Genomic DNA, 24,972 nt, shown 5'->3' with positions numbered 1-24,972 from the left:
ATTAATGTATTTGTAAAAACATTTTTTATTATCCTTTACAGAAGTCGCCATTCTAAGTTCAAACTGAGCTTTGGCCTCCCTAATTTTTTTCCCTGCATGCTCTAGCAGCACTCTTGAATACTTCCTTAGAGATCTGACCCTCCTTCCAAAGCTGATACATCCTCTTTTTATTCCTGAGTTCCTCCAAAACCTCTTTGCCCAGCCAGGCTGGACATTTACCCTGCTGACTTATCTTTCAGCACAAAGGGACAGTCTGTTCCTGTGCCCTCAAGATCTCTGTTTTGAGGCAAGCCCACCCTTCCCGAACTCCTTTGTTTTTAAGGGCTGCCTCCCAAGGGACACTCTGAATAAGTCTCCTAAACAGGCCAAAGTCTGCCCTCCTGAAGCCCAGTGCAAGAGTCTTACTAGTGCTCCTCCTAACTTTACCAAATATTGAGAACTATTATTTCATGATCACTCTGCCCCAAGCGACCTCCAACCACCACATCTCCCACCAGCCCATCTCTATTTGTAAACAGCAGATCTAACATAGTCCCTCCCCTGGTGGGTTCACCCACCAGCTGCGACAAAAAGTTGTCCTCCATACACTCTAAAAATTTCCTGGACTGCCTCTTTACTGCTGTATTAAGTTCCCAGCAGATGTCTGGTAGGTTGAAGTCACTCACAAGAACAAGGGCTGATGATCCTGAAACACTACCTGGTTGCTTATAGAATAAGTCATCTACCTCTTCTCTTCCTGGTTGGGTGGACGACAACAGACTCCCAGTAGGGTGTCGCCTTGTTGGCATTCCCCTTAATTCTTCCCCATAGACATTCAACTCCATCTTCCTTAGTTTCAATTTCCAAGGCATCAAAAGTCTGCTTAATACAAAGGGCCACCCCTCCACCACTTCTTCCTTTCCTGTCTCTTCTGAAGAGCTTGTAGCCATCCAGTGCAGCGCTCCAGCCATGTGAGTCATCCCACCATGTTTCCGTGGTGGCAACTACATCATAGCTCTGCAGCTGAACCATGGCCTCCAGTTCTTCTTGTTTGTTGCCCAAGCTGCATGCATTGGTATACATGCACCTCAGCTACTGACTTCACCCCTAACTTAGCCTTGCAACCCTTGGGCCCACTTCCAGAGAGACCAGCTGCATCCCCTTCCGCCTTCAAACCTAGTTTAAAGCCCTCTCAATGAGGTCTGCCAGTTCATGAACTAAAAACCTTTTGCCCTTAACAGAGAGATGTACCCCATCTGGTTCCAGCAGAGCAGATGCTGTAAAAGTTTCCCCATGATCAAAGAATCCAAAATTTTGCCAACGACACCAACCCTTAAGCCATTTGTTGATGCGGATTCTCCTGTTTCTTTCATCATTTTCCTCCACCACCAAAGGGACTGAGCAGAACACTACCTGAGCTCCTGCCCTTTCAACTACCTGATCCAGTACCCTAAAGTCCTTTCTAATTGCCTTGACACTCCTCTTTTCAATCTCATCACCGCCAGCCTGGACTATCAGCAGTGGATAATAATCAGAGGGCTGAATTAGCCCAGGAAGTCTCTCAGTGATATTTTGTACCCGGGCCCCAGGGAGGCAACATACCTCCCTGTGGGATGGGTCTGGTCGACAAATGGGGCCCTCAGTTCCCTTCAGAAGGGAATCACCTACTACGAATAACCCTTCTTTTCTTCTTGATGTTAGAGGTAGTGATCCATCTTACAGATGAATCATAATTGGGGGACTCAGTGGGCAGACAGTTTTCTTCTAAATCATCTAGTTGGGTCTCTAGTTCCAGGACCTCATACCTATTCTGTAGTGGTACCTGGCTGGATGATGGGGATGGGGAGGAGTTTTTGTTATTACCTCCCCGAATGGGGACCAATTTGCACTCCTCTTCATCCACCAGGTGCCCTTCTATTTCCTGAGAGCGGGAGGCACATAAGTCCTCAGTCTCTCGGTCAGAGGCCTCCCTTAAAGATGGAAGGGCTGAACTCCACCAGTGTATTTCCCTTTCACTTTCCCTGATACTCCTTAACCTTTCAACTTCCTCCCTAAGCTCAGCCACCAGTGAAAGGAGGTCGTTCACGTGTTCACACCGCAGGCAGGTCTCCTCCACAACACTCCCTGAAGCCACAGATAAGCTCAAACACTCTGGGCACGGATGGGTCTGTTTTGGAGGGCTCAACTCGCCCACCAGCCACAGTTTTTGACTATGTAGAAACCATTATTAACAGACACCTCAAACACAACCAGGCAGCAGAAAAACCTCAAACAACACAGAGGATTCCTTACTAGCAAGAAAGTTGGCAACCCTGCCTGTTTGCCCTGCCTGCGCGAACTGCCATGCAAACAGCCTTGTACATGCCCCAGAGACTCACCACATCCCTGTTTGCCCGCTCCAGGTCGCCACGCTCCCCAGAGACCTCTTATAATCAGCCACTCAACAGCAACTCAGGTACTTCCACCCCTTGCTCCTCACTGACTCGCAATTGCCACAGTTTAATTAATTTATGTGCCTAAAGGCCAAGTTGTATTTGCTCTCAGAGCTATTACATAACTCAGAATGTCAGGCTGTTGTTATCTGATGGTGTGCACTGTGCACATTTTGTTTTAATTCTCACATCTGAAGTCTGAACAGAAACCTGTAACTGATATGAATATGAACTTTTTTAAAGTCACGATTCACTGTATCTCTTTTCCCTGATAGGATTTTTGAACATATTTATAATCAGTATTTAATCAAGCTCCTTTCAGATTTTTGTTCACATACATGCCCAAATATCAGCCATGTTATTCTCCCACCAGACACAGGTTTCCTTCCTGCTATTGAACAAAACAGAAATGCACTTTGTCTTCTTTTAGTGCCCCTTACCACTTTTCAGAGGAATTAATCTCCCTAGATTCTCTATTAAGAATCTGAGTAACTCGTTGTGACAGCACATCTCACACAGACCTCTGAAATACCACACCAAAGCTTTATATGATATGACATGCAGTTACCTGAAAAATTAGCTTTAGAGAAATATACATTGCTGCCAGTTCTTGGCTGACAATATCCCTTCTGTGCTCTCTATAAGAAATCAACATGTCAACTTTGATCTAGAAAGTCCCAAGCCTCCCTCATTTGGCGAACTGATATATGAATTTTCATCTTGATATAATGTTGCTGAAACTGAAAGCAACTGCAGAGTTTCAGCAATCCATGTTCAGACATAGATCCCATAAGACAGTCTAGAGTCCTACATCCTGAATCATAATTTTACCTGTGATAAACTTTACCTGGATAAGCTTTTGTGACAGAATCCTCTTTGTATATAAATGTTCAAAAGATATACATTAAATACATAGTATATTACATAGTATTTCATGCATTTGGAGACTTATGCATTTAGAGCAGATTAAATACAAAATAATCATTTACAACTGCAATTAAATCCTAAAACAGCTTGTCAGTAGATAGTGTTAAGATAGGATTTAATCTTTGCCTCCCAATCACAATTAAAAACTGCACATTGTCTTATTTAATCTTCAATAATTTCTTAAAAATTACAAGAAAACACTTGCTCAAGAAGCTGAAAATTATTAAACATCAACAAATACAAGAGGTCCTAGCTATACCAAAGAAACCATATGCACACAGTTTTGCATGCTTTGGCTTATTCTGCTAGTACTCTCCCAAGAATCAAGAGGAAACACTTTGACCAGCCCAAAGAGAGCCTCACAAGATCCCCTCATCAACACCAAATGACTGTAATTATTGTATTGAAGAATGTAAGACAAAGCATCTGCCTGGAATCCCTGAAGTATGTTCCTTTCATTGAACAAAAGGTTCAATATCCCAATCAATTACAGGAAGAAAATAAGTGGCCTCATCAGCTTCCAGAAACAATTATTCTCTAGCACTTCAGATACTTCTCTCTTCAGACAAAGACAAAACCAATGAAAAAATAAAGCTACAAACTAGATCAGTCTGCAATAAAATATGTTTTATCATACACAGGAACTTTAGGCAAATATGCAGTCATATATATTGTAAATATGCAGGAGTTCACTCAACCTGTAGTACATTTCTTGTAAGGAGAAAACAGTCCAATACTTAACTCCCATCAAGTTCAGTTAGTTTACCATGTCATAAAACTGCATATTTCATCATAAATATCACAACATTTGAGCTAAGCTTACAGTAAACTGTGCTCTTCATAATAACATACAAAAAACGCTTGGAAGATTGTCTGCTTCTGTTTGCTTGGCTCAGTCAGAAGAAAAGATAATTCTTACTGATACCGGGATGTTCATCAGCAGGATTCACCTCAACTGTTTGCTTTACTGCATTTCCTTTATCACACTTGCCAATCCTTTTTCTATGATTCACCACACCATCAGGAAATTATTCCATTTAACTCAACTGTGAATTACATTTGGAGGTTTTGGTTTTGATTTCAGCCACAAGTAATGTTGTGCTTGACTATTTGTTCAGGTTCATTAGAAATCTTATTTTGATACTGTATATGATTCATACACTCCTGAGTAATAATGAATTTCATGTGTTTGTGTACAGAGATACAGAGGAGGTAATATTTTCTAAGATTAAAAGATTCACCCATCTGGAATCATTCAGAAAGGAAATACATGCTGGAAATTTGTGGTAGCTTTGAAAACCTCAACACACTCTGCATGGATAAACATCATAGGAGGATTAGACACATATCAATCGATTCGTTTTTGATGAAACTTGCATTGAATAATCAACATCAGTCAGTGACACCTGTACCCCATCATAATACAGATCCATCCTCACACATACAATTTCAACCAGTAACATGAATACCTAGCTAAGATGAAAAGCATTGAAATAAATATACCAAAAAGGGCTTAGCAGAAATTCTATATCAGTGGAAAGTACAACAGTTATCAAAACTCTGGGAACTTACCAGACTACTAGCTTGAGACAAGTCCAGCTCTATATCTAACATGACCTATTTCTGTTCAGTACATTTATTTGTTTATTCTCCATATTGAGCAGGGGATAAAAAGCAGATATTCATGAAACCAGCAGCAACAGCTCCCTTTTGTTTAGGATCATCCATTGTTGAACCATTTTTCTATGCAGCCAAACAGCCTGTTTGAACTTCCTGACTGTTCATCACACATAATTTGGACTATTTAACATTATGTCAAGAAAATTGCTCAGTGCTTCCCATAATGGGAACCTATGAGATCTCTATATACTTGAACTAATTTTACTTAAAGTATTCCATTGAATAGCATGACTGTCTCTCTATAATCAGTGCAGCAGTAATGTAATTAATCTCAAAATTGCTGTGGGGAGTACAAGGCATCTCAGTTGCTTGTCGTAACAATCTAAATTAGCGTATTACTGAAAGATGTTCAGGAGGAACAGTTCATTTTAGGTAAACGCTGTCAGGGTATCCATCCTTTCTATTTCTACAGCTAAATTAAAACTATCATCATAGTTCTCCTTTCGAAATCCAAATGAGTATGTTTTGAGGTGGGAAAGTATAATTAAGTTTGATGTGGTATTCCTACAGATGCAGTTTTGAATTTTATAGTAATTAAATTTGTTTGAATAAAAATTCAAGTTTTGTTAAGAAAAGAAAGACTGGTTTGGCTCAAAGCTTCCTATTGTATCAGAACAATTCCCTTTTGTCACTGAAACTTCACAGACTCTTGCTTCTTCTTTTCCTAAGAAAAAAAATTAATCCTGCTGTTTTACTTTTTATGTAGCCAAACTTTAACTATTTTATTTAGTGATATTTTGACTAGGCATGCAACTGCTCCAACTTACAGCAAATCTAAGAGATGAACTTCAAATAATTAAATTTTTAAAACATTCCACTAATAGTGGTTAATAATACTAAATTATGGTAAATAGATGATGCAAATGCCTGATATTGCATATTTTGTATCATTTACTCTATCTCCTCTTGTTAGGAACTAAACCAAATCTCAAATGAAATGAAGAAAATTAATCTAATAAAAACGTTATGAAAAGTCATGGAAGTAGTAAACTTGGGCTAGTTAAATTTGTTATTCCCTATGGAATATACAAAAATATAAAATCTTCTCAGTTTGCTACTACTCTGTAAAAAATCAGCAGACTAAAATTTAATCTTTTAAGGTCAAAAGGTTCTTTTTTCAACCAGAGATAAGAAAAAAGAGTTGGGTAAAAAGTTGAAAGCATAACTCCTGCTCAATGAATATACTCTCCAATGTTAAAATCATAAGACAGCACATTTTTGAACTCAAAGAAAGTCAGATACTTCATTTAAATGTAGTTTTTTCAGTAATGATCTGAAGTAGGATGTGGAGCAATCCAGAGAGATTATCACCTAATCTGCTCTTTTAACATATATAAGAAATCAAAATGTAAGTAAAACAAGCACTGAATAATTAAAGAAATGCATAACAGTAAAGGCCTGATTTAATTTGCATAATTTTTCCCTTAATAGTGCCTAATTAAGACATCAGTTTAACAAAAAAAATCCAACAGAACTCTGAGATTTTCCGCACTGAATTAAAGCTAAGGACTTTTAATGGGTGTCTTAATTAGACTTTGTTATTCATGGAAATTTTACACAAATTAAAATCAGGTCCTGCATGCAACATTCCCAGCTGAGTGTCAGAAAAAATGCTATACAGGATTGAAAGAATTTTAATCCACGTGCAGACAGCAATTTGTATTCTGAAGTGGTTTAATTTGCAGTAATACTGTAACAAGCAAAACCCACATAGTCAGAATTTCTTTCTTCAAACCAAATTTTGATTTTATGGGCCCACCTTTTTTCCTCTTTTTTTTTTTTTTTTTTTTTTTTTTTTTTTTTTTTTTTTTATTAATTAAATATATAGGAAGTCATGCAGCTGGACCAGGAAATTAGCCCATGGAGACATTAGCCACCATTAACTTCTGCACAGTCCAAAGGGTACACAGCTGTTATTCAACTGAGGAAGTTTGATTCAGTCTCAAGTCCCATTGCTGCTGTAACCAAAAGGAGTGCTGCAAAACCTGTCACTATTGGTGAAGGAAACCAACCTCAGCCCAAAACAAAATACTGTCATAGCAACCCCTCTATCCCTGCTAAGAAAGTCCTTCCAAATGAACCTAACTCTTAGAGAAGGAAAACCTGGCTTTTCAGTTTACATACCCAAGGCTCTTCCAAAAAACATGCCAGAGCACAAGAAACAGGGCTCCACAAGAGCCTGTCAGGAAAGGCATCAAAAAAATAACAGCCTGAGCAGCAAAGATTACATTACACCGACATTGGACATACTCCAGGTATTGACAAACCAAGTCTCAACTGCAGTTTATCCTGTAGTGCAAATCACATGGTAACACTGCATGCTGATACTATCATGGAAAGCAGTTTTGCACACAGACCTTCACAAATTACTTCACTAATGAAAAACATGTTAATTTCCAATATCAGACACAACTTTGAACCCATGCAGTTGCCAGGAATGCATCTGCTACAGCATGTTCTCTACAAAAGGAAGAAAAAATAATTTGTATGTCTGTGTTGTGCTCACTATGCAAAGAAATATCAGTGCCTGTGGAACAGGACAAGTACTAACTTGCAAGAGTTTACTTTCATTGCCAGGCTATAAATATACCTGTATGTCCATGCGTGTACTTGAACATGCGTATGTATCAGCACACTCCTTGCAGTGGGAGCTTTGCCTCTGGTGGCCCAACCTGCAGGAGGGGTGCAGGACCAGCACCTGCCCTGTTGCTGCTGCCAGGGCTTTCAGTAGAGTATTTTTCTTACACTTGACAGAGGAAAAGCAAGTAAATATGATTAACCTGCACCCTTTACTCAACCACGATGAACAAGGTAAGTTGTATCACTTATATAGCAGCTCCAGATTTCTCTAAGACCAGAACTGGCAAGGCACCAGTCTAGATGTCTTAGAAGACACATATCGCTCACAAGACTTGTTCTGGAGGATTCACATAATTTTACAGTACCTGGCTAGTCTGCGGGCTGGACGGGTCGTAAGAAGGTACATAGTTCTTCAGAGTATCCTGAGGATTCAGGTGGGGAGGATATCGGATCGTTGGATGAGAGAAGTAGCTAGATGGGGCAGGAGGGAGAATAGCTTGTGCTGGAAATGGCAATGGTGAAGGTGGAGGTGGAGTTCTAGTTGAGATGACTGGAGAAGATAAAATAAAATTAAAATTACTTCGCATCTTGTTTCTTCTAAAATTCTTCACCTCTGTGTTACAGCAAAAAAAAATAAAAAGTCAGTTATAAATCAATGCATTGCACTCCTGCTTAATGGCATTTTTACAGAAAAACTTACAGGTACTGCCCTCACATTATCCCAGGAAATGAAAAGTGCATCTGCTTCAAATTCATACATAGTGCATCTTGTTTTGATTTTGTGGGTCATGCCATCATTGTTTTTTTCTTTTTTTTTTTTTTTTGAACAGGAGCCATTCTTGAGCATAAAAGATATTCCAATTACACAATTTTCCCCATCTGGAGCCCAAGAAAATCAAATCAAATACTAAATAAAGCCCCCACTTTTATTTACAGCACTCAAACACTCAGGAAAAACACCAAGCCCCAAGAAACGAGGATTCCTCACAGAATTGCAATCTACCTGCCTCATTTGGGGACAGGGCAATATCTACGCACTAATATTGCCACAAATATTTGCTGACCTTTATGAAAATGTTAATGAACATTCAACTTCAGTCCCTGAGAAACCAATCCACCCAATAAAATTGTCTTTGACTAACAAAAAAATTATCTACCCTACCCATTTTTCCTCTTTTCTTTCTCTTTATTTCCAGCCCCTACAAACATAGAATTTTCTGCCTAAACACTGTGTGCAGTGTCTAAACTAACAATATTTTCACAGTGCAAGGAAGGAACAGCTTGTCCTTTTGGTGCCCAGTTGTCAGTCTGGAAGTGTAGAGCTTTCTTCTGTCACACTGCACAAGCACATGCTTTCTACCCTTACTACACTACCTAGAGAGCACATACTTGGTGTATTGAAACAAGAGGTACTTAATTCAGTGGAAATGGAGAAGAGACAGGGAGTTTCCATTTTCATTAGTGGAAAAATACAAAATCAGGTCTGTAAAGCAAGGTCATTTATACACTGTTCAATGGTTCTCTACTGTATCAGCACAAGCACATCAACATTGCTCTTCTGGAACACCTTTCACATCTCTGGGTTTCTCCAGCTTAATTTTTAAAGGACTTCCTATATTTTTGGGCATTGCTTATTGGCATAATAGAACAGGCTACAAAGATTAAAATGGGTTTTCCCAGCAAGTAAATAATTCACCCACAAGATAGGTTATGATTGTCACTCAAGTATACATATTATAAAACTATACACTTAATATAAAGATATATTCATAAGTGGTTTGGGGGGGGGGGGGGGTTTGGGTTGGTTGGGTTTTTTTGGGTTTTTTTGTTTTGTTGGTTTTTTTAGCAGGTTCATTTTACTGACAGCCCCACCAAGTTCAGTTTAAAAAAACACTAATTACTGCTCTGGCATGTCAGAGCTATGCAAAACAAACACAAATTAAGAGAAATCTGTCCCTTCTATTTCACTCATCATCTCTATATGCTTGAGTATCTGCTGGTAGTAGAAACCTCAGAGCAACCAGAATGAGTCTAGGACCATTTTGTAATAAAAAATAAGTGGATTTTAAGGGGAAAATAGTCTTTACACATTAATTTAAAGGGAGTCACTTGAAATCATGGAGGAAAAATAAAACAGAAACTTCTCAAAGAAAAACTGCATGTGAAGAAAAAACCAAAGTTTTCAAATCTGCTTTACTCTAGTCACTCAGCTCTGCCCAAGAAATTAAAACTTTTATATGGAATTTATGTCAAGGAGACATGATGAGATGTTGGAGGGACACTCCTGAGGACTGTGTTCTCATCTGAAAACCAAGATCAGTCTCACCTACAAAATTAAACAGACCATGATGCTGGAATTACCCTGTCATTACTGATAAACCCTCAAGACAACATGCATTCTGTCACATTTCACGTATTCCATCCTTACTTCAAGTGAATTTTTACTATGGATTTACTAATGATTTCAGAAAACAGGTGTTGCAAAATACTTAATCAGGACTCTTTAGACTCAGCATTCAAAAGCCGCACTGGTACTTATTTCATTGTGTCACATAGTGAACATGGTTATGACTTCTCTTGTGTATTAAATCCTGCATATTCTGGTATTTAAATACAATATAGTCATAGCAACAACAATAAAAAAGGGATTTAGGTGAAAGGATGAAATAAAGGAGGATTTTTCCTCCTTCCTTCCTCTGTCAGTTTCATTATGCATTGTACAGTTTATTTTATTCACTGGTTAATCCTAAATTCTTTTTAGTGACTTCCAGCAGTCAGATTACCTGAACAGCTAAATGAACACTCTTGTAAGGATATCCCAACCTTTTCCATTTTTATTTTCACCAGTATTATAAATTGGATTAGGTGTTTAAGGAAGTCTGCAAAAATGCATCACAATCTGATTATAGGAAAGGAGAACAGAGCAAATGAACAGGGAGGTTTTTATTTCCTCCTCCATAACCCTCACCACTGTGTGCAACTCCTGGGATTCCTGGATGGTGATGCTGGGGAAAAGTGCTCAGTCTTGATGAAGAATCCTGGGGAGAAGTAGGACTAAACAAAGGCTTTTCAGGTTTCTTCATTGTAGGAGAAGACATATCTACAACAAAAAAATAATGTAACAGTAATATTAACTTAGGAGCCTGCCTCAGGGCACATCATTTTATAGACTGAAGATATTTCATTTTGCTGTTCTTGCACAAATATAGTATGATGATCTAAATCCCTTACGGTGAATAAACTAATTTTAAATTACTGCTTTCAAGTTTGAGAATTAAAAATAACGTCCTAACAGGTCCTTGTCCTGCAAAACTAAAACTACTATTTTTCATACCAGACAAGCCAAATAGTGAAGAAATGTATGTCTTTAGAACTTCCCCAGACACTCCTCAGCTCCCCAGAACATCACCAAATCATCTGTTCCTTCAACAGCCACTTAATTTTTATTGCATTTCTTAATGGAACACCTACACTCAGGTGTGTAGGGTAATTGTCATACACATGCCAGTTTATGGTATTTGGTATATGGTATTTATTATTTTATTACTTCAAAACTTATTTCTTACTCTTCCCAAAACCATACTATTTTCATATTTCCCATGTCTCAAAGATGGTCTTGTCACTTCTTCCTTTGTGTTTCCCTATCAATAAAAACATTTATTTAGAGCTCACTATGTGAAGATAACACACTGGTAGGGACAAATGTATGACTTCTACCAAGCTTACTGAAATTCCCCAGAGCAAAAATACTGGATTTTTTCTGAAAGCTTACATTAATTGATCAATATATGTTGGTCTTTGCACCAAATTATTTCAAATATAATTACAATATAAATATAGAACAGACATCAATATTGTAATTGGTTCCATTTCAAATCCATGGACCAGCTCATGTTCAAAGCAGAGGTAATTTCTTAAGCACTTTGCCGGACAGGGGCCATATTGCAGTTTACTTCTTACATAGACCACGTCATTTTTTGAATTATTTTTGACTCTTAATATTGGCACACTCTATTCTGCTAAGACAGGCCTGAAAAATGTGAATGTTTTATCGAGACCAAATTGGACCAGTGTTTTCTGAACTGAACTTAGAGCATGAAATTGAGTTCACTTCTTTACCCTGCCCTATCCTGCTGTCCAGCCCTGCACAGGTGCTGGCACTAGACCCAGAGCAGATTCTGCCTGGGACCCTCCACATCCCCTGCAATTCCTACCCTCCACTTTGATCCTGACTACTATGTCTGATGAGTGCCTGAATACCCTGAAAAGTTCATACCTTCAACAATGCTGCTGAAAAATGATTTATTTGTTTTTAAGTTTCAGGAAGGGATTCCAATCCTTATTACTTTGAGAATGAAAATAAAACAGACTTTAGGAGAAAATATCTGAAATACAGATGAAAAGCAGAAAGATGTCAAAAGCACTCAGACAAAGTCATTTTAAGGTCAAAATTAATCAGACACAGTGTCCTCTCCTGCTGAGAATGTTCTTCAAATGTGAAATTCTCACTCCAAATCACTATTGTTTGTATTCTCATATTTGGAGATACAGCACACAGGCAACCAAACAGGTAGCATATTATACATTCTAAAGCATCACATCAAAGTAAAAAAGGATTATAGAAATAAAAATAGTTAGAACATCTCATCTTCAAACAAGGTAAATCTGCCTATGTAGGAAGGCAGAAGAGCTGCTGTGAAACATAGCATATGTAGCCTGTTCTTCAGCAGCTTGCACAAATGGTGCTCCAGATGTATAGCTACTCAAGACAGCCCAAGGCAACAATTTTGATCAATTCTAATGTGATAAAATGCTGCAGGGAAAGTGCAGAAACATGTTTACATCAGGCTTTAATTAAACTGTTGTTCACTTCCAAAGAACCTTAAGAAACACTAATGAGACATGAATTTTGGCAATTTCCTCATCAAAGTAAAGACCTTCTTCCTGAGTCTAAAGCAGCTTGCCATCCAGGCAGTTTCTGGATGAATGTCATCTTGGCACAGCACTTGGCAAGCCACCTGTAAGGAGAACTCATCTGGACTAGAACAGTGACCCAGGGCAAGTTTAAACATCCACCTGCCTATTTCTGGACACCTGACTTGCTTTCTCGATCACCACCACAGCATAGCACCTTCTCCTTCTTGCTTATGAGAGATGCTTATGAGACAAGCTAGAAGATTCCATAAAGAAATTACAAATATCTTTCAATCTTTTAATTCTAAAAATCTTCTTATCAATATATTTTCTACTGCTTGGTTTCACAAGCTTTTCTTTACAAGGTACACTCTTGCAAACAATCTGTAAAGACTTATTTACAACTCACTAGTGTAGCATCACCTCCAGAGAACGTAAGATAAACCCATATTCAGCCTACAGTATTTATCACCATCATGAAGGACAAAAAACTATGGAGTACAAAGCACCACTGTCAAGCTATAAGGGACATACTTCCATGCTACAGTTTTAAATGAACTGCTCTTTTCCAGAGGCAGTACTTGATGAATGATTTCTGGTGGCAGTATACACTGCATACATCACAGCCAGTCTTCACCTCATCTGATAGATACTCTTGCCTGAAGTAAGTGAAAACTTCACTAAAATTTTGAATTCACTTTGGATGTCTGTGTAATTACAAGAAATCCCACCGTGCTCATAAGAATTTGTTTTGCTTTACACCTGCACAGGTGACGAAAGAGCAAAGTCACTTTGCACAGGAAGAGCCAACATCACCAATTTTCTGACAGGTCAATAGGATTTCCTTTAACATTGTAAGCATTATGTATTTCTCAACTTTGCATTTTAATAAGGCACCTAACACTGAATACTGACAGCTGAGTGACTTTAAACCACAACCACCTCTCCCTTATTGAAAAAAGGCTTTGTTATATCTGCCCTAAAGACTTGGCACTGTGGCTGGATGAAAACTAAGAAGCACGAAAATCAAAACATTTTAATTTATGTATCTTCTCCATGAAAGGAAGAAAAGCAGTGGGGACACATTTTTATATGGATATGTGAATAAATACTAAAGAAAGAGAGATGTGCCTGAACAGCTGGGTGTCTGAGATACTTGATGTTTGTAACAGAGAAAGAATGGCTTAGAGTTCCTGTTTCATATCAGACAGAAACCAGTCTCTGCAACTAGCTCATCCCTTTTACAAATCTGTGCCCTAATCCTTGACTTGTTGGTGTTTCATTCCACTTCACTGTAAGTATTGTCTTGGACTAGAGATAACGCCTACTAAAAATTTATTTACTTCCATGAAAAATTCTGGTCATTGAGGTTCTCCAGAATGAAAAATCAACAAAATAAAACAGAACAAACAAGTCATGGTCAATTCCATGCTATGGATTTCTGAAACATGTTTTAGCAATTCTCAAGGTGAAGGTCTTTGTACTCACTTTTGTTAGAAACAACAGGGTACGGCAGCTGCATGCATACCGCTTAGCAGCTGAGAGTGTTCTGAACTTTAGGACCAGTGTCAAGATTTGCAAATAGCTGCTCACTTCACGTTCAAAAGACTGATCTGTTTTGCTTCACATTTTAAAAACTGATCTCAGTTTTACTTCTACATCAAGTGTGGAAAATAATTTTACATATGAAAATTTTATCCTAGATTAGAATATTTCAGTGTATGAAGACTTGATAACCTCCCATTTTCAAATCAGCCTACTTAGTGCCAATGTTATTTTCACAGACACACCTCCGATATTACACAATCCAGTCTACCAGACTGTGACACCTGTTTTCCCACCAGGAACCATGCCCAAGGCTAATCAAATGCTCTGTTGTGCTATTATGCCATTTCACAACAGATAAACCATTTCAATGTATCATCTTTTGAGATTTGTATTGAAAAATCTAAGGAGAGAAACTAGACTAGAATTTCTACCAATGTCATTTTCAGTATTGTAAGCTGTCAAGAAAATCACTAAAACAATACTGCAATTCAGAAAAGCTACAGTAAAATCAGTAAATTAATTGCAATAGCAACTGAAGTATTTATTTTTTCATTAGTCATATAATAAATTACACTGGTTTATTTTGCTTTGTTCTGTAAGTATTAATATACATATGAGAAGAAAGTGATACAAGAACTTCCAGACAACTGAAACACAAAAGTCAGAACCCTTTAGATGGAGCAGACCCGTCATTCTCCTCATCCTTAACCACATGAACTTGCAGAATACTGTACTCCTATGCCAACAGTAACATTCTGTGGGCTGTGTTTACCTTGAAGATGTTCTTTACCTCAGCAAAAAGGGGTCTAGACAAGAGAAAGAAGGGTTTTACCTACCTGCCCTTACACTTTCCAGTGTACTGGGGAAGGGGGGATATAGGGAGGCAGGGTGGAAAACTCAGACAAGTTCCTGTATGAATGAATGTAGGACACTCTTTGCTGGTGTTTGTGACTAGCTGTTTGTGACTAACTGTATAAAGTTGGACAACTGAAATTTTCCATTGCATTGCTGACTATCCTAGGTTTTATGCACAGAAAGCAAAACAACTCAGTACAGTTCTTGTTGAAATTATATGCACTAGCTTTTGGAAAGTATAATCTAGTGCATGGATATTTAAACTAAATTAATTGGGAAACCTGCATACACATTTCCCGAAATTAATTTTTCAATTTTTTTTTTTTCAGTTTTAACAGAAAGCTATTCACAAAATGGGGAATGATCAAAGGTCAGATCAAACCATTAATATTGAATATGTGGGCACCAAAACTTTCCCCATCCCAAAATAATTTCAAAAAATGTCCAGCTATAGGACAGGACATACAGACCTAATCCCGTAACTGTTGTTTGACAATATCATATTACATGTAGGTAATCAATGGCCATACTGAAGAGATTATGTCTACGTAAAGTTACAACTATTCCCACCAAGATTAGGCTGAAACTATGTTACAATGTCCTGTAAAGGCTGTGGGCAGCAATTCTTCATTCTCACCTTTTAAACACACCTCACCACTTCTCACCAGGAAGTAACAGTAAAACACCCAGGAAAGGTTTAAATCAGCATGACTATGTTACTATATCTGCACTGTTTCCTGTGAGGAGAAAACATACCTTTTCTTTCCCATGCATTGATCTTCTAGATAAAGCTGGCCAGCCTTCCTCACCTTTCCTCACCCTCATCTCATACCAGAAACATTGTCCTGCTGTGAGACCCCCAGCCTGCAGGTGCTATCATGGAGATCACTGGGAAATGGGATGCTGCTGTTGGAAGGAGGTGAGAATGTCTCCACCCCCTATCAGTAACCCACAGGGACCAGCTACACCTCTGCATCCTTTCCTGTCTCACATCTTCCTACAGCTGCAGACTCATTTCATCCAACCACTTCTGTACCAACACAGCTGGTCAGACGTTGTATGGGAAGTACTTGGGACTAACACAGAGCTCAGTGGGGGACTACCTATTAAACATGGAGTAGGCACTGCAAGTAATGAGGCTGACTTTGGCAATAGAGATAAAAGGCATAAGACCAAAAACATTGTGTTGCTAGAACAAATAGCATCACTAAAAAAGCCACTGCCATTAAAAAACCTTAAACAGCTCCAGTGTATTTCAGGTACTTGAGTACTTTTTTGTTTATCTTTACACTTCAGAAACAGAGTGGGCCATTTCATCTTCTATGAATCACTGTTAAGAGGTGTGATTCATGTATTCAGCTGTGATAGAAGAGCATTGTGGAAGAATGAGAAAAATGTTCCTAAAAAAACAAAAAAAGCTATAAAGACTTTGGAGTACATTTTAGACATTTATTAAGTTATCCTACAGAAAGTCATCCAGATTTCAAGAAAAAATGTACAGCTGTAACATTTCATTAAGACTGAGACTCCAAGGACCTTGGCCAGAAAATAAAATCAATACTGTAATCATAACTGCCAAAGTCAAAAAAGTATTTCCACTTTCTAATGCAATAAGATTAAACAGCTATTTGAGATAAAATAATGTGAGGGGATTTGTCGATTTAGAAGAACTCAGATTATGAAATCTTTTTATTACTATTATAGTCTCTAATTGTAACAGTTAATAATATTTTAAGAGGCATTAATTGTTGATCCGTCTGGGGAATGGGTTTGAATGAAGACAAAGTCATTAAGTCAAACTGAAATCAAAGTTTGATCAAGTTTGATACAGATTGTTTGAAAGCAGTAAAAAAAAGTACCTTTTCAAATATATCCATATACAAACAAAGAAACACAGAATCGATGAATGAAAAGAGAGGCCCAAAAAATTTCAAAACCTCTTCTTTCCATAAATGAAGATATTCTACACCACATACATTAAATTATGCAGACTTACACATACCCTAAAGTTCTAAAAAGAAGTGATCAGTTTCAAAATACTAAATCTTAAATCTCTCATTCAGCAAAATTGGAATGAGAAAATTACACATAATAGCTCCTGGGATAAATCTTCCATTAAGATATTCATTTTATCACTAATTTCAATCAAAGGATATCTACCATACAGATAACAAGATGTTGCCATGATACAAAATGCATTACAGGATAACGGCCATGAATACAAGAAAAATTTCCTTTTGGCACCAATATCTTTCATTGATCAATATGGAGACCTTGAGTGTATTCACTTCAATAATCACACATAGGAAACATTAAGTAATATGTCTTTCCACAATATATTTGTCAAAACAAAAGACAAAGAATCTGTAATGAGATTTTTTTACAGTGACTTTATTGAGCAAACAATAATTTCCAGGAATGCAAAAAAAAAAAAGCAAACCTTTTTTGTATGTTTCCTATTGCATCTCCAACTATATCTGTCTTTCTGTTTATATTTCTAAACACTCTTCATTCAGTTGGAAACTTAAGTGTTTATGGGCTGAAGGAAAAGTCAGGTCCCTGCTCATGCCAAAAGAAAAACTTTCTCATCTGCTATTCTGAACACTTGAATATACTTATGAACAAGTCGTAAATTTGTCTAAATCTATTTTAAATACAGTAAAACAGATATAATCTTTGTTGCTTTGTTTTTTGAAGACAGCATAAACTTAACATCACTCTCAATAATGCAGGATGTCAATTTTCTGGATGTTCAAGCAACTTACTCATTCTAAGGTAACATTTTTGCCATCCTGTTCATGATATGTTTTTCTTTCTCTGTATTTTCATTAAGTAAGCATTTGGGAGATCCTTCATCTATTTTTCTATACTTAGTGCCTTTCAAGCTTTAAGTGTTTTTAACCTTTATAAAAATAATGTTTGACTTATTCCAGGTAGCAGCAGCTTTTCTTGCAAAATTGCCACTTATAGAAAACAAAAGTAAACCAATTTCCTATTGATGTTGGAATTGTTTAAACTATCCCAACATTTAACATTATTTTTAAGAATTAGACAAAGTTCATGCACTGAACTCTGCCAACATCTTTTTCTGCAATGAGGAAGAACCAGAAGAACTCAAATAGGGCTTTCAGGTAACTCTTCCTCATTAAGGCTATTGCTTGTTACTGTGTTGCCGTTATTTTCAGAGGCACAGCAGCCAACAGGTTCACACCAGCCATGGCTAAGAATTTACTCTGGAAATACACTTTGAGAAGTTAGTCTTGGTGAAATGTATCTCTCATTTTACAAATCTGAAGTTATGAAAATTTATCAAGTGGTAGTATTTGACTACAGTGCTGAAAATAATCCTCTCATACTACTCGAAAACACATATAATTATATGTATTATACAGAGATACACAGATATGAAATGTGTGCGTGTGTGTGTATACATTATATAAGAGTATTTTGAAATAATAAAATATACAAAGGTAGAAGCAACAGGCTACTAACAAGACACAAATTGCTTTCAAACATACTTTGACACTGAAGGATTTTGAAAATTCAGACTAAGTCAAAAACACAGAATGGCATTCAACAGATATTCATCAAGATAAATCTTAGCAAGCTGAATTTATCTGTTAGATTGAGAGTTTGTTTCTAAAGTATTAACCCTCAGAAGGAGCACCAGGAGCTGGAAAAAATCCTGAACCCTGTCCAATACAGGATACCAAATAGCCAAGGTGCTCCATTACTGTTCTCAACTCCTGGACTACATTAACTACTTCCTCTTTTAGTTCCCTCACTTCAGAAATGAGAACATCCATCCTCGACAGTTGATGAGAAGAAGACTCAAGAAAGAAACAATTATCAGGAAGGACCCCAGTGGGGAAGGAGTTTCCAGTGGATGGGGAGAAAGAAAAAGGGGACAAGTGTCCAGAAGAGGAGTATCCAACAAAGGATGTCGGGACCTGAGAGGTGGAGGGTCCAACAGATGTTGGCCAAGCAACAGGTGAAGGCAGTCCAGCTGTTTCAGTTTTAATGGAATGATGGCATCTTGGCTCTTGACTGTTGGTAGAGGTGGGTGAGGTGTAAGAGAGTGAACATGATGAAGAAACTGTAAAATTAAAATTCAGTTCACTGTATATTGCTATTCAGTATTGCCAGTCACCTGACTACTATGGAAATCCACATGAATCTCTCCACTTTTGTCATGAACAGTGTGCATTGATGACAACAGTTATATTTATTTCCAATGTACACAGTGTTGTAACACTATAACAGTAAAACAGATCTCAAGGACAAATACGGAAATTGTCTGCAATTATGTTAATGAACTTTCTTAAGCCAGCTTTCAGAAAGGAGGCCATAGATGTGCACACTTTTCTTCTCTTTTCTGATATTCCTGTTTCCTTACAAGTTAAGAAAAAAAGCACCTGATTTACTTGTCAGTTAATAAATCAAGACGTTCACCAACAGTTATTAGCCTATTAAATCCTAAATATTCTTTAGCCACTGCACTAGTCACTGGAGACATTTTAGATTTTTAGTAACTTCCTCTTCCAAATTGTGAGGGGAATATTTTATTCTTTTACTACATAGAATTTCAAAATTGCTCAAACAGATTTACTCAGGCAGAAGCTTACATCTATCTCACAAAATCTTACTAGTGCAGGAACTTAAAATTTTGTTTAATATGGAAACATTGTGAAGAATGTTTCCATATTCAACAACCTGGAGAAAGGAAGACTGGAATAGATCTACAGCAAATTAATTGTTAGACATATATGTATTTCTAATTGATGGAGATTTAAGACATGATCCAGACATTATTGAAGTTATTCAGACATCCAGCTGGAAGAAACAACCACAAGAGAGAAAAAGATAACTTGTACAATATCTGACAGAAGACACAGCAATTGAAATCCCAGTTGTCATAGGGCTCAACTTCAAAGTAATGCACCATTCTCAGAGATTACTTTTCTCTTTCTTGGGTTGTAGAATTTTTGGAGGACAGTTAGTTACTTGAAAGGCTAATGGCAAAAGTCTTGGGAGAAATCTCTGCAGTTATAAACCCACCTATTTGCGCTACCAAAAAACCTCAAATCTGTTTCAAAAAAATCACACAAATAGAAGAATATTTTTAGCATTTCAACATAGCAAAAAATAATGGCAAAAACTACAGAATCTTCCCACATTGACTGGATGTGGCCAAAATATAAAACAACACTGTCATCCCAAGTATTTTTTAAAATCTGTTTTTGAAAGAGTTACACATACTCTTGTGGTTACGTATATTTTTAAAATAGTCACAAACTTTTTTGCAAGCCAGTGAAGCAAATCCCCAGGACAGTATCATGGCTTCATAAGATTTTATTTCCTTCTTTTAGGATCAATAATCAACTTCAATAAATAAAAAAAGTAAAACTTATCTTTCATGTTAATTACGGTTAATTAGAGGGGGGTTATATTTTTATATCAGATTGGTAACAAAACTCTGTGTGGATTTGTTTCTTACCAAGTGTATGCCATCTATAAAGTTACTATTTTTAGGGCACGCTTGCTTATTTCTGTGCAGAATTGCAACTTCAAAGAGACAGCTCCCCCAAAACAGACTATAAAGAACAACATCTGGAAATCTTATCAAAACATTTTTGGAAGTACTATGACAGGAAGACAGTTAACAGCAAAAGGACAGTCTGGAGTTTTACAACTGAAAGCAGAGTCTGGTATGAGCAATATTTTACTGTAACTGGGCTAGATTTCTTTTTCTTAATTTCACAAATGCAACATCCTGGCTACACCACAAGTACTGTAATCATGTAATCATGTCCCTGACCCTCATGATGCATGCCTGCACAGAGAAGTTATAAAACCTATCATGAGTATAAAAAAAAATCACTCCTCTCCTAAAGTCTTCTTATGTACTAAACTATGACTTTTGTTTTTCAAAGCAGTTGTTTCACCCTACTGCAAACTCTTCCTCTGTCCTGCTTTTAATTTCAGTATATTTCTGTGTTGCCCATTAATTTCTGTCTCATTCTCTCTATCAAAATTGTTAGAATGCCCCTTAGACACCTCGGAAAGTCCTAAATATTTTATTCAAATGTGTTTCAGATGTCATTGATTTATTGCAACTGTCCAGTTCTAAACTACCACACTCATGACATTTCTGTTACTTTAGAAATAGTTAAATAAAGATGCGAAAAGCCATAATGATAAAAGAGTCATTCAAAATGATGTAATTTCAGTTTCTATGAAAATACTTTACATTTAGATGTGGTGATGAAGAAACTAAATTTATTTCATTTCAGAATTTAGAAACCTCTCTCTGTCAAGTCCAAAACTGAAACAATGAAACTGAAACAAACAATAGTATATTTTAGTATCCACACTATTCCTGATGTTGTCTCTCTTAGAAAAGTTAAAATTGCATTAGAGTGCTAGAGAAGCTATTTACCCATAAACATGATATCCAGAGACATATTTATTTGTGGTTACTGTGAAATGATTTGCATTTTTGGTGCTGATGACCTGTGGATACTGCCTGAAGAAGCAGTGTCTGACGTAACTACATGATCATTCCTTGTTGACACTGGATAAACCAAATGTGATCCCAAAAGTCTTATTTCTTTTTCATTTATACCTAACCTCATATAGCACACAGATTTACATAGATAAAAGGGAAATAACACAAGCGAGATCTCTGGCATAGAAACCTCCTCCAAAATTTATTTATATTACCTTTGTGTTTTCAGGCATATGGAAGCAGAAAACAGGTTTTCATAAATACAATATAATGACAAAACATCTGCATCTGAAAGGAGCATTTACACAGATACATATAATAGAATCATCACAGAATATCCAGAGCTGGAAAGGACTACAAATTATCACCAAAGTCCTACTCCTGGCTCTACACAGGGTAGCCCCAAGAACCACATGTGAGCACTGTCCAAATGCTTCTTGAACTCTGTCAGACTGGAGCTGTGTCCACTTCCCTGAGGAGCCTGTTCCAATCACCCTATGTGTGAAGAACCTTTTTCTAATATTTAACCTAATCTGTCAGTCCTTTGGGTCGTACCACTGTTCATCAGAGAGATTAAACCAGTGCCATGAAGATTATATCAAGCATCTAACAAACTAGCAGCAGAACAAATATGCCAGGAGCTGCCCCACACCCCTTCCCACTGAGCCCAGGCACCAAGGGTAGGCATTGCAGGTATTACTTATGGTGTTTCTGCAGCAGCACAATAATCTCAGGAAGCGATCAGAGACAAACATAACTTTTTAGGGGCAAAAGGATTCTATTTCCCCCGGTACAACTTTTGCACTGCAGAGGCACAGTATCTGTGCCTCTGCAGGAATGGAAGAACATCTTAAGAATAGAAAAAAGGAAGTCCCTAATAGTGGCTTAAAGGCAATATCTCTGACAGAGATCTGCTAAAATTTCACTAAGCCTATTACTGCTGGAGGACAGGACATTCAGGGAAGGATGTAAACTCCAGGAAGCAAAAGTAAAACACACTGATTTTAGTCTATCTTCTTTATTCTTTCTTCCTCATATTAGAGTTCCTTGTTTTATGGAACATCCTAAAAGCTCTTTCACTCCAAGTCTAGCTACCTAATGACACAGAAACTAAGTAAAGGTTCAATGTAAATACACTCAAGCAATTTAAATCATAACATTGTTCACTACTGATAACTGTAAGGTGAAGTTCATACAAACATAAACAAATCCAGTGTTCATGAAACATAATTCTTTGCAAGCAGAATGATTCAAAACCTAAAACGCAGTTGAGATACTTGGGAACTATAGAGATCACCTGAGAAAGGCTCTGTCATCAAGACTTGCACTCAGGAGTCTATTTGGCAGAGAACTTCCCAGAAGCCCCTATAGCTCACGCAGTAGCACAAAACTACTTCATTTCACAAATGGGGATACATGAAGGAGAATAGGCTGTCTTCCCTACAACTATAAAAAATAATTTATCTAGAAAGTAAAAAATGTATTTGAGGTATGATTCAGTCTTTCATGAAAATTGTAAAAAAGTTTCATGGCAAAACAGGTAGCATTCATAGGAAAAAATACTTTGCATAAGGAGGAAGATTCTGGATGGCAGATCTCCTATTTATACTGTTCTTAAGTTAGGTTATGCAAAACCACAGGCAAGCCTCTTTTTAAAAAATACAAAAGTGAATGCTTCAAACAGTCAAAAATAAGTATCAGAGGCTCCCTAAGAAAAAAAAATTATAGGGGGATCCCAAAAAAATTAAGGAAAAAAAAAAAAAAAAAAAAAAAAACAGTTAAACTAGAAAAAACTACTTAACACTGAGTGAGAACAGCTTAATAGCAAGAACAGCATATGAAGATGAGACAGGAAATTTAGCGGGGGGGTGGGGGGGGCAGGAAGAGCTGTGGTTTTTTTGGTTGGTTGTTTTGGTGGTGGTGGTGGTGGGTGGTGGTGGGGTTTTTTTGTTATTTTGTTTTAAGAAGCTTTAAAAATGAGGTGACACCAAAGGATCACTCAGTTGCTGAAGAACTGAGAGCAATGATCAGCAGTGGATGTGAAAACTGAGGACAAATATTGAAAGATTCACAAAGGAAGGAACTGCATGTCTTTTCTCTATTTCTCTTTTACATACTATGCTTTATGTGTCACAGTCTCTCCAGACAGCTATAGTACGTCAGCCACAGGATCCATTAACCAACACTGTTCAAATATATGAGCTTAAACACATTCTGACATAACAAAGAGGAGGAAAAAGACTGCACTGGCACCTAGGTTTATAAAGCATCAAGACAACATGAGAGAGAGTTATGACAATTAATTGTTGTAACAAAACAATTATTGGAAGCCACAACTTTCTTCTCTATATAAGCATGTTTGTTACTTTGGACAACCCAGAACATGCCACCACTTACCAATCCCCTCAGATAGAGACCTCAGATGTGGGATCTTCAGAAAGAACTTATTGGATCTATTCTGAACCACATGGTAGAGACTAAATGTCCATGCCATGGTAATACAGAAGTAGTGTAATCTTATGTTTTAGTAATCACACTAAGGAGATGTTTTGATTTCTGAAAGCACTGGACTCCAAATTCTACTGAGATGATCACAGCATAGACGAGCATATTAAGTACCTCATTTGTCACATGTCTTTTCAAACAATAAGGCTGTCATCAGATAGAAAAGTTTTCTTTTAATGTAGTATAAATAATAATGACGTTGTTTATGGTGGTTGTTTATATAATATCCTGCTGGTTTTAAATACATTTACAAAACAAGCAAATATATACACCACACAGAAAAAAAAGATTATTCTAAAAAGTCATCATTTTATTGCAGCAATGAAATAGCAGTGATTTATTGCAGCAATGAATTGGCTATATTTGAGCATAATTCAAGGTAAAATAATTCCATGCTACTCACCTTGATCTCTTTCATGCCATGTCCTACTTCCTGCAGCTGGTGAATTTGGAGAAGGATAGAAGTCTCCTGTGGGGCTTGGCTCCATATTTTCATCTATGGAGATAGTTTTGGGTCTTTTGCTGTTGAAGAATTGTGAGATTTCTGAGTGAATATATTCATCTAGTAGTGGTATATAAACTGTCTGGATCTCTACAAATATTTCAGAGAATAATTCAGACTACCGAAGCCAAAAAAAACCCCAAAAAACCCTGGATATTATAACTTACATTAACTTGCACAGGCAATGGTAATAATACATAATGCAGGCATGCACTTGTGTTATTCACATGACTAAATATTTCAAAGATTACATTAATGGGTAATATAACAGTCCGCAGCATTTCATGGAACAACCAATAAACCAGTTCCTGTAGCCTACCAGAGAAAGATTGTGTCATGAAGGTACTAAAGTCTATACAGGAGCCCTGAAGTGAAGCAAGTCACTGGAAAGTGTTACCAATAAGGACAAGGTAGAACAGGAACTTTTGTGAATGTGTTAATGAGGAAAAAATATACTTTACTGTATTTCATCAGGTCAAACTTCCATGCTTTTCAAAGAGGGCTAGTCTGAAACAAATACTTTTCATTCTTGACTCATTTAA

At 37.2% G+C, this 24,972-nt stretch overlaps 1 protein-coding gene across 8 annotated transcripts in view; it reads right to left on the bottom strand.

Annotated features, from left to right (window-relative positions):
* NFIB (nuclear factor I B) overlaps positions 1–24,972 on the bottom strand; it is a 172,767-nt gene that overhangs the window by 34,738 nt on the left and 113,057 nt on the right. For 7 of the 8 annotated variants that reach the window (XM_041416568.1, XM_041416570.1, XM_041416571.1 and 4 more), the window contains exons 6-8: positions 24,332–24,450; positions 10,567–10,698; positions 7,964–8,148 (exon numbers count right to left, since the gene is read on the bottom strand). In XM_041416568.1, coding sequence (XP_041272502.1) covers positions 7,964–8,148; positions 10,567–10,698; positions 24,332–24,450 — 436 coding nt within the window. Of the gene's footprint in view, positions 1–7,963; positions 8,149–10,566; positions 10,699–18,547; positions 19,012–24,331; positions 24,451–24,972 lie in introns of those variants that run through there. The other variant, XM_041416574.1, reaches the window with a different exon arrangement.

Source organism: Onychostruthus taczanowskii, unplaced genomic scaffold, assembly GCF_017590055.1.
Source record: "Onychostruthus taczanowskii isolate IOZ18803 unplaced genomic scaffold, ASM1759005v1 scaffold52, whole genome shotgun sequence".
Classification (NCBI taxonomy): Eukaryota; Metazoa; Chordata; class Aves; order Passeriformes; family Passeridae; genus Onychostruthus; species Onychostruthus taczanowskii.
Note: the sequence above shows the minus strand (reverse complement) of the source record. Positions and strands in the feature narration are given on the sequence as shown.